General features: G+C 45.8%; 1 protein-coding gene across 1 annotated transcript in view; it reads left to right on the forward strand.

Moving 5' to 3' along the window:
• The window catches only part of LOC135878063 (coagulation factor V-like), a 56,089-nt gene extending 45,782 nt beyond the window's left edge, over nucleotides 1–10,307 (forward strand). The window contains exons 18-25 of the mRNA XM_065403629.1: nucleotides 367–483; nucleotides 977–1,048; nucleotides 2,712–2,806; nucleotides 5,326–5,481; nucleotides 6,684–6,828; nucleotides 8,089–8,237; nucleotides 9,146–9,328; nucleotides 10,161–10,307. Of these exons, the coding sequence (XP_065259701.1) occupies nucleotides 367–483; nucleotides 977–1,048; nucleotides 2,712–2,806; nucleotides 5,326–5,481; nucleotides 6,684–6,828; nucleotides 8,089–8,237; nucleotides 9,146–9,328; nucleotides 10,161–10,307 (1,064 nt within the window). The remainder of the gene's footprint in view (nucleotides 1–366; nucleotides 484–976; nucleotides 1,049–2,711; nucleotides 2,807–5,325; nucleotides 5,482–6,683; nucleotides 6,829–8,088; nucleotides 8,238–9,145; nucleotides 9,329–10,160) is intronic.
• Nucleotides 10,308–10,830: the final 523 nt, after the last annotated feature.

Consider the following 10,830-nt stretch of genomic DNA (forward strand, 5'->3'; position numbering starts at 1 on the left):
GTTAGGTCATTCACTACATGACCACACAGCGCATACTGCGTATGCAGTATTCTACAAAATATGGTCATGCATCCAAGGTTATGTGAAAAGGTAAATTTTAAAGCAGTGAAGCTTGGATTCAGATCTGAACTTTTGATTCCCGCATGTCTCTAATTAGAACCTGTTTCTTAAAAGGAGAATGATGTTGGTATCCGCTACGCTTTCCAATAGGCGCAAGATATTAGACTCTCATTTTGTCAAGCCACCAGAAATGGGCAGGATCGATAGCCCTTGGTTTATCCAGCCTCACTGTTCTGTGTCAGCCAATCTCCTGCTAAAGTTTCAATAGATTAGCTGTGATTTGTTTTTCTCCTCTCTCTTTTAAAGGCTCATTTCGAACTATTGAAATGACACCACCAAAAGCTGGCATGTGGCTTTTAGACACCGAAGTGGGGGAATATCAGCAAGCTGGAATGCAGGCCTCCTTTATCGTTGTAGAAAAAGGTACTGAATCTAATCATGATCATTCTAATATACAGGAGTCTAGTTACAAAGTTCTCTCCCCCTTTCAGGGCATGGGACAGTAATGGCGGAATAGAATCTGAATTGAGGAAACGGCTATATTATAAAGGGGGAGCTCATGGAGTGATTATAGTAAATTGAATTTTAAAAGAAGTGTTGTATAGCATTCAAAGCACTAACTTTACATTCGTTGATTCCCTAAAACCACCTATGAATTCTTAATTGAGGAAATTGAATGCAGAGATGATTTTGATCCAGTGGGCATACAGAGCACGCTCTCTCGCTCTCTCTTTTTTTTTTTTTTAAAAAACAGTGATGAAGTCCCAAATCTGCCCTCTTGGGAGTTGGTACGAAGGGTGATCTCATCAGAAAGGCCCAGCCAGCTCCTCAAACATGACTCTGAATGACCCTCTTTTTCCTGATAAGTTATGGAATGCAGCTCATCAGTCATCAACCATTTTTGTGTTCTCTCTAGAGTGCAAGTTACCAATGGGCCTAATGAATGGACTTATACTTGATTCACAGATCAGTGCTTCTCATCACATAAGTGAGTTTAAACACATGGTAGAAGAACATTTTATTATTTGAGAAGATCAGACATGGTCTTCAGTAATATGACTTGGCACCAGCCAGTGCAATTGTAGATTTTCTCTGCCTCTCTGTGTTTCATGCATGCTACTGTCTTATGGCATCATTTCAGTAATTAACAGGTGGTCAGACTTCAGAAAGCTCTTGGTTCTGCAGGCCCAGAGTCGGAGCAGGACTGACAGCCCAAGGCCATGTGTACGCTGCAGAGCTTGGCTGGCATAGCTATGCTGACAGAAGGAGTTCTGATGGGATAGCTACACTGCCTCCCTGAACAGCATTAGCTATACCTACAGAAGATCGGGGGGGGGGAGGAGGTTGCCAGCATAACTGTGTCAGCTAGGAGGTGTGATTCCCCCTTCCGTCCCCCCCCCCCCCCCGCCCCAATCAACAGAACTATGCTGACAAAACTTAAGTGTGTAGACCAGGCCAATATCACTGTAGTCTTCTGACAGTGAGGTAGGCTTTTCTGCTCCTCCTGGTCTACGTGCTGGCTAATGTAAAGGACAGGATTGTCAGGAGACCTGGTTCTATTCCTGTCTCTGCCACTGGCCTGATGAGTGGCCTTGGACAAGTCACTACTCCCCCCAATGCCTCAGTTTCTCCAGCTGTAAAATGGCATTGAGGATGCATTGCTATTTTTAAGGGGAATGAGAGGTAGAAGTGCAGTGTATGAATATTATAAGGGAGTAAAATGCTGCAAAATGACATTCCAAGCAATGTTGGGGTCTTTTTTTCCTCTCACTTATTCCCATCCCAAAGGTGAGCTTTTGATGGGGAGTTTGGTAACGTTCCATATACCCATGGATGGATACTCTTTTCAGATGCTATTTCCTCCCTGAGATAATAAACAAATGGCTTATTTTGGTGACTTCAAACTTCCTGTGGATTTAGCTCTCTATGAGGGACAGATGCCTCTGAAGGCGTTTGCTTTAGAAGTAATCAAGTCACACACATTTGAAAATTATCTATCAGACAAGAGAAACAATTGATTTTTAACAGTGCCCTTCACGAGGGGTTGCTTTCTACAGTGGATGTTGAACGTGGTTTGACTCTGCCTCCACCGCTAGCTCTGGCTGCTCCATGTTGTAACTTGACTCCAACCCCTAATGCTGACAAAGCCAAAGAGTTCAGTAAAAGGGTGCCAGGGGAGGCAGTGTTGCCTAGTGGTTAGAGCACAGGACTGGGGCTCAGGAGACCTGGGTTTTATTTTTAGTTCTGCCACTGGTCTGCTGGGTGACGGTGGGGAAATTACTTCACTGTTCTGTACCTCCATTTTCCTCATCTATAAAATGGAGATAACGATACTTATCCCTTTTATAAAGTGCTTTGAGATCTGCTGATGAAAAGCGCTAGATAAGCGCTAGGTATTATATTATTTTTAAAGCCACTTTTCTGACTATAATCATGTTTTCAAAGATCAGTCAATTTTTATTTCATAACGTCCAATGTCTCTAAAGCTTTTGTCAGCTTTACAGTTTATCAGGTATTTGTATTGGAGTCTCTTTCTTCAGGACAACCAAAAAAGAACCAAAAAAGAACTGAAATATGCACGCTGAGAAGCCAGTGGCTTTCTGGTTTTCCTTGATTTTTACCATATATCCTTCTTCCTTTTTTCCACCTAGACTATTGGGAGCCTAAATTAGCTAGATTAAACAACGCTGGAAAATATAATGCTTGGAGCACTGACATGGAGCAAAGTGAATTTCCATGGATCCAGGTATGGTTTGTATAATACATACTTGCTCACTGTGACGTCCAGACCGGTTAGCTGATGCCTGCAGCTACACCACCACACACATGCTGGGTTTATTTGGGGTCTCGTGTGTTAAACAAGGTCAAACTATAACTAGACCTTCCCAAAGAGGCTGCCAAGGAAAACTCAGGGGTTGCAGGAAGTGGTACTGATGATTCAGTAGGTCGCACGCTCCTCTTCAAGTGGATGCTGAGCCCTGCCCCAGTATTGTGTCAGTGTCGTGGCCTGTTGTCGGGGGGAATTGTGGGGAAGTTTGCCCTGCCGCTGCCTAGGGTATAATCATACTGTAGATAAACAGCCTGTCCTTTTGCTGTCCCCGTCTCTCAATGTGTATATGTATTCACCCCTTGCTGTGTGACCAGCTAATCCTGCAGTCTAGTCATGGGTTGGACATCTGCTTTCTACTTCACTACAGAAACTGTTACATGGGGTGAAGGGGGGGTTAATGCATTACAAGTTGTTTTGTACTTTAAGCTCTTCCTGTTCAGCTTCTGGTGGCTTTCCAGATACCCCAGAACAAGTGGCCAGGTTCTTGGAGAAGCTCAGCGACCTGTTAGGCCCCTAAAGACTTGGCCAGATGTTCAAGAGTGGAGACTTCTGGGTGCGGAGTACTTCTGAGTATCCGGTCACTTCATTTCGGTGCCTAACCGGCGGTGGTAGCTGAGCTGTTTTGAAAATCAGGCCCCCACTGAGTATTTCCTTAGAACTGGCTGTAGCACTAGAAGATTTTGCAGAAATTGCCTGTTTGTTGTTGTATCTGCTCTCTGTAGCTCGACAGACAGTATGTCCTGCATGTCACTGCAGCTCATGCTCCTAAATGGGACATGTGTGATCCCTAGGCAGCTGCTTTACCAGGTGTGGCAGATGAGAGCCTCCCAGACTCCTTGCTCAGCCAGTCAGAGCTGTGCTAAGCCTATCTCCTCTAAAAATTGCCTCTTCGCTCATCTTACTGGATCAAAGAGAAACTTTCTATAAGCAGCTGCAGGTTATTATGGATGTTCAATTAAAACTGCTGCTAAGGAGGAACTTAACAGCTCACAAGATAGATAACAAGATGTGCTGGCTTTCTCTGCGATGTCGCTTGTCTGAATCCAGCCTGGTTTTGCTGGAGCCAGAAAATCACAGCAGAGACCTGTGTATAATGAGTTGATGTTCTCAGTCCACATCACAAACCCATCCCTTCTCCCACCAAAACTGGTGCTAACTGGCCCCCTTGCTGGGAGTCTCGGAAGAGAGACCAAGGACTGGATGGGCCATGGAGACCGAACACTCCTGTGAGCCCTGGGGATGGCACCTGCGGCTCAGGGAGGAGGCCTGTTGGTGGGCTAGCGTGGGGGAAGCTTGCACTGTCATTGCACATGTTGGCTGGATAAATAGAAGATTCGCTCTCCCCCGAGCTATCAGCCCAACACCTTTCCTCTCCTCTTTCTTCCCCCCAACACGTTTGAAGTGATTATAGTCAACATCATTTATTTATTAAAAATACATAAAAACAGTCTAGCAGCTGTGAAGGAGTTAATGGCTCTCGTATGACTTGCTCAGTAGAAACCAGGGTCTGTGGTTACAGATGCCTTCCAAATCCCCCTGAAATCCATGAAAAGAATTGCTTTTCTTTTGTAAGGGCAGAAAACTTGGAAAGAGAAATAATCCATTTGTGCTTGGTGAAGTGGGGCTGAAAACTCCCTTTAAAATAATTGCGGGGGGGGGGAGGGGTTCTTCTGATCAGCTGCAGAAAGAGCATCTTTCTTTTCCTGCACAGCTTCGCTAGTAAACAACATCACTGACCTTTTCACTGTCTGCATCAGAAGGCCTAAGGGGGGAGGAAGGGTCCTCTGGTGAAGGCACTCACTCCCAGGAATCGGGACACCTTGGCTCTGCTACACAATCACCGTGTGACCTGGTGCAAAAACTTTCAAACGTTGCCTGGCTGGTTTTTGTTGTTTTTGGAGGGTGCTTCTGTGCCCAGCTTGAGACACCAGGTTCTAATTTTTCAGTGGTACTGAGCACTCATGGCCCCTGGTGGCTTTAGCTGGAGTTGTGGGGGCTCAACATCCCCAAAAAACAAGCCCTGGTTATCTCCGGCTGGACGCTCAAAACCAGAGGCTGCTTTGGAAATGTAGGCCTTACCCATTCTGTGCCTCGCTCTCCCCGTCTGTACAGTGGAGATAGCAACACTCCCCTGCTTCGCCCAGAGACGCTGCGAGGATGGATCCATTAATGTTTGTTAGGTGCCCAGATACTGTGGTGATGGGCACCCCAAAAATGCCTACAAGTAAATACACACATCAATAAAATAGGTTAGGACACAACTCCTCATTTGGACTCTTGCACCAGCTTAGACACCCCGTTACCCATCTTGAGCATGGAAGTGCCATTCTGAGTGCCTAAATGCAGGCCTGGGCCCCACTCCCTAGCTGCCAGAGGATGAAATTGGGTTCACGGTGCAGCTTTTCTTACAGTTTGTGTATCTTGCTGTTCTACAGGTGGACCTGCAAAGGCAAGTTCTGATCACAGGGATACAGACGCAGGGAGCCAAGCAGTTGATGAAGTCCTTGTATGTCAAAGAGTTCTTTATGACTTACAGCAAGGACAAACGGAAGTGGATCACCTTCATAGGAAACAGCACTGGGGGACAGAAGGTCTGCCTGCTCGTTAATCACCACAGCCTCCCCGGCTTTACGCAGCTGTAAGCGGGTGGGATGGCTCAGCAGAAAGTACCACACAGGCAGCCACCAGGGGCTTTTCTCCAGGAATAAGGGGGCAGATTTTTAAAGGTATTTAGGCGCATGAAGATGCAGATTGGAAAATCCCACTAATTCCAAAGGACCTAAGTGCCTAAAGGGGTTTTTGAAAACCGCACTAGATGCCTATCTGCATCGTGAGGCACCTAGATCCCTTTACTAGTCTGGCCTGGTGAGTATAACACAGCAGAATACCGGATCGTAATAAGAGATAAGGAATCTCCCCAGCCTGGGCTTCAACCCAGCCCCGTAACCCTGGTTGTGCAGCCCCACTTCTGCACAGGCCTCTGTCCCCACTTCTGGCTCACGGCCCTTCCCCTGAGCACATGTGCAAGGAGAGTGGGACGCTGGGCTGAACTCACGCCCCTGTTCAGTGCGGCCCAGCCCTGGCACCCTGTCACAATATACTGCTAATATTAGCAGTAGCTACCTAACGCATGTGCAACCCAAGTGTCCATATAGCACCTTCAGGGGTCTCTTATCTATGCCCAAACTCCCCTTCCCTGCCAGCTGGAGCTCAACTCTGAGGCCTGGTTTCCACCTAAAAATTAAATTGTCCTAGCTACATTGCTCAGGGCTCTGAAAAATATCACACCCTGTGCAATGTAGTTAGCTCAGTCTACGCCTCACTGTAGATGCAGAATTCTTCCATCGACCTCTTGGAGAGGAGAATTAACTACACTGATGGAAAACCCCTTCCAGCGACAAAGGAAGGGTGAACACTATGGCACTACAGTGGTACAGCCCCAGCACACTGCACCTGTAGCTGCAGTAGTGTAGCCATACCCACAGTGTCATGGTGTTTGTATGATAGGTGTTAATGCATGTTAGGTCTCCACTGGTCTTAGTTGTCTGTCTATTAATATCCTAATAAGGGTCTTTACTGCGCCTAACACACTGGGTCCTGGTTTAGCCTCTGGATGCTATAGTAAGGCAAAGATAAGGATGATGTGTTTTTAGGTTTTGCTATAATGTGAGTAGCCCCATTGAAATTGCATAAGTAAAGACTTAATCTCATGATGTAGGGTTTGCAGGATCAAGCTTGTAATTAATATCATTATCTTTTCTGAAATCTTAATTGCATTTTTCTGTTTTACTAGTTGTTTGAAGGTAATTCAGATGCCCATGGGATAAAAGACAACCATATTGATCCACCTATCATTGCTAGGTATATTAGGGTTTATCCAACTGACTCCTACTACAGGCCTACTCTTCGCATGGAACTCCTGGGCTGCGAAGTCGAAGGTGAGCAATGAGAACTCACTGGTACTTGTTTCCCCTCTACCCCTTAGAAAAATACGCTCAACCTTTTTTTTTTTTTTTTTAATGGGCCAAGATTTTTGGTGCCTAACATGAGACACCTCAAAGGGGCCTGATTTTCAAATAGAGCTCTGCCCACCCTCTGAAAATTGGGTTTCTCAAGTTGGGCATCCAAAAATCACAAGATGCTTCTGAAATCCTTGGCCTTAATGAATTTAGGGTGCGATTTTTTTTTTTTTTTTTTTTTTTTTTTAATAAAGCATCTAGGTACCCAACTCCCATTCAAAGCCATTGGAAGTTAGGGGTTTTTCCCATTCAGTGCTTTTGAAAAGCCCACTCTTAGTACTGGTGTTTGTATTTGGATTGACAGCTCTGGCTTTTCTCTGTTTATCCACAGAACAGGCAAGACCTGGTCAGTGGCAGTGCCAGCTTTCTGCACGCTGCCTTATGTATGTGCCTTAACACAGACCTGGGGAAACTTCCTCTGGGAGTGGGAGCAGAGTTTAGTCTTCATGTCTCATTCAGTCATAGGCCTCTCTGAGAAGAAAAACAAAGAGGCCATTAGCGTGCTGACAGTCAGCACTACCTGAAGTGGTGATGTGAGCTCATGGCGAACAGGACTGAGGCCGTAAATCTCATTTCACACAAGCCATTGCACAGTCATCGCATGGGTGACTTGCAGTTACGCCTGCCCTGGGCTGGATTCAAACCTGCAACCTAGAAAAGAGAGGCTGTGGATCCCCTTTCCCCGGTTCCCTGGACAACAAGCCCCTTGTTCTTATATTGCCATTCAAATAAACTAATACAGAGTGGGACTTTCAAAAGCGCTCAGAATTGGTCTAACTCTGGGTGCTTTTGACAGTCTCACCCATAATAGGCAGACGCACAAACCTTTTATTTCACAGATCTGCTGGACTTAGTTTTAATGATGACTGGGCAAAGAGAGCTCCACACCCTGACTGCAAATGTATTCTCTTCTGCCACTCCCTGAGCAGTTAGAATGTAGATAGCACTTCACAACTTCAAAGTGCTTTACACATTTTAACAAATGAATGCTCACAACAACCCTGCATTACCCCCTTTTTAAAGATGGGGAAACTGAGGCACAAGGGAGGTTACAATGACTTGAGCAAGGCCACACAGCAAGTCAGTGGCAGAGACAGGCATTCCTATCCTGTTGCTTATTCCTCTAGTCCACTGCTGCTCAAGAGATGAAATGGAGACCTACTGCTATTCTCTTAACAGGTTGCTCTCTGCCACTGGGAATGGAAAATGGGGAGATCAAGAATGCTCAGATTACAGCTTCTTCCTATAAGAAATCCTGGTATAACTCATGGGAGCCTTCCCTCGCGCGTCTCAATCAGCAAGGGAGGATAAATGCCTGGCAAGCGAAGGTAAGAAGCAAACAAAAGAAAAAACTGCTAAGTCAAAGCTGCTGCCGTTAGCAAATGTGCTGCTGCTCCGGTGTGTGTCTGTGCCCCCTCCGTGCTGTGCTCTGGTTTGTTCTATCCAATCCTCCAGTGAAAAGCCTGCTTAGTTCCCTTCCAGGGGGAGGTTTGTGACATGCTCGCAAAGAGGGGGGTTTTTTTCTTTAAAAAAAGAACATTTGCTAATTTCATAATGTGAACTGGAAAGTAATGAAACTATGTGGAGACTGGCAGCAGGTCCAGCATGCTCAACTTGATGGGCCTGACCCTGCAGCCGTTACTCATGGGAGTGGTCTCTTTGGACTCAGTGGATGAGTAAGCGCTGAAGGTTGGTGGCCTGTGAGCCAAATTCATCTGGTGCAATTCTGTTGGCTTTACTGTTGTTCAGCAGTACTGCTTAGTGACTAGAGCATTGGAGTGAGACTCAGGAGGCCTGGGTTCTATAACCAACTCTGTCACTGGCTTGCTGGGTGACCTTGAGAAAGTCAGTTCCCCCCATGTCTCAGTTTCCCGATCTGTAAAATGGGGATGATGTTGATACTTTAAAGCGCTTTGAGATCTATTGCTGAGAAGCGCTTTATGAGAGCTACATTAATTCACCAGGGATGAATTTGTATTGTTTTTCATTCTGCGTTGGCGATGGAAGTGAATGCTGGATGGAGGGTCAGCGTGTATCGTCTGCAGTGATTAAACAGATGTGTGGCCAGCAGAGAACGCTGGTAGCGCTTCCCTTAACTTTGTTTGCATAGGTTTGAGGTTCTGGGTGGGTGGATGTCTTCATACAGCTTTAACTGTCATTGAGCAAAGTTTCTGGTTGTGCTAATATTGGCACAAACACACATTTGCTCACGCATTACTCTTTGTATTGTTTGTAGTCAAACAACCACCAGCAGTGGCTGCAGATTGATCTCCTCAAAGCGAAGAAGATAACCGCTATCACAACCCAGGGTTGCAAGTCCATGTCTACGGAGCAGTTTGTGAAAACCTACGCCATCCTTTACAGAGATGAAGGCACAGAATGGAAACCTTATATGGATGACTCCACTTCAGTGGGAAAGGTACCATTTTAAACTCGGAGAATTCTGTCCATTTCTGAATCCCAAGCACTTTGTCCTACTTCTCCAGGCCCAAATGAGGGACAGCCCCAGAATGAAGGGCACAAAAAATTGTTCCTGCAGTTGAATTTAAAATGCTGGTGGAGTGGTTCTTCTCTTATACAGGACTCTAGAACTTCCCTTTCATGGCTCTTTATTTCTGATGTAAGTAATTTTCAACAATAAAAGGGAGGGATGCTACATTTTTGTGGAATGCCGTTGAACCTGGGATGAAATCAGTGGCATGCCTTTTACAGAGGAACATTTCAAAGGAATGCACAGAATGTGTACGCGGAAGCCTCTGCCAAACATCACTGCAAAATATTTTTTGCTTTAATTTTTTTAAGTGAATTTAGTGCTGGTGGAAGGTCCCAGATTGACAGAGCTGAGACCTCCCTCATCCACACAGCACTTACAGAATCCCCCAAGCCACCTTGACGGATGTGCTTCAATCCCGACCTGCAGGGACCACATCTAGGGATAAGAGAGGGGGGATTTGTCAGTCCCCAGCCAACACAGGGGCCAGTTAGCACCAATTGTGGTGATGGTTTCTGTGATGTAGACAGAAACAGAGACCATGAAATCATTTCCACAGACCACAGTTTGGATCTGACTGGATTTGAGCCAGTGACCTAGAGGAGGAAGGCTGTATATACAACACTGGAGTGATCCAATCCACCTCCCTGTCCCCTAACGCAGCAACTCTGAAGCATTTAGATCAGGGGGAAAAAAAAGAAAGCAGCAGCATTTTTAAGGTAATTTTTTTTCACTAATTCATTGTTTTGTTTACTTTCAGGTATTTGGGGGGAATGAGAACAGCAGCGGACAGGTCAAGCATTTCTTAAATCCACCCATATTTTCCAGGTTCATCCGCATTGTTCCTAAAACCTGGAATCGAAGCATTGCTCTTCGGGTAGAACTCTTTGGTTGTGATCCTTTCTAGGTGCTGGACACACAGAGTACACATGAACAAAGGATTGCCAAGTCTGGGAGCCTTACACCTTTCAGCAGTCACTATGCAGAACTACATTTTTTTTAAACTCTTAGAGTGGTCATATTTAGTCCTTCTGAAGTGCCTTTCCTCCAAGGATCTTGGTGTTTTGCCAACGTGAATTAAAAGAGAGATTTCATTGGCAGATATTTCATTCATATAAATGTACATTAAGGATACAACGGCACAGCAGCTGGAAGGGCGCTTCCCAGAGCGGGTAGGTAGACACGTGCTTGCGTGCTCGAGCAGCAGCGTGGGCGGCAGCTCAGGCTGGCCAGCCGCATATGGACGCAGAGGTCAGGTGGGATTGTTCTCAGGTGGCTAGCCCGAGCCGCCATAGCCATACTGCTATTTTTAGCACGCAGGCTGGAGCAGAGCACGTGTCTGTTTACCTGCACCGACCCAGCTGCAGTGTAGACCCACCCTTAAAAAGAGAAAGTAACAAACATCAAATCCACAAAGCATGCAAGGTTGA

This window comes from Emys orbicularis, chromosome 1 (genome assembly GCF_028017835.1).
Source record: "Emys orbicularis isolate rEmyOrb1 chromosome 1, rEmyOrb1.hap1, whole genome shotgun sequence".
Taxonomy (NCBI): Eukaryota; Metazoa; Chordata; order Testudines; family Emydidae; genus Emys; species Emys orbicularis.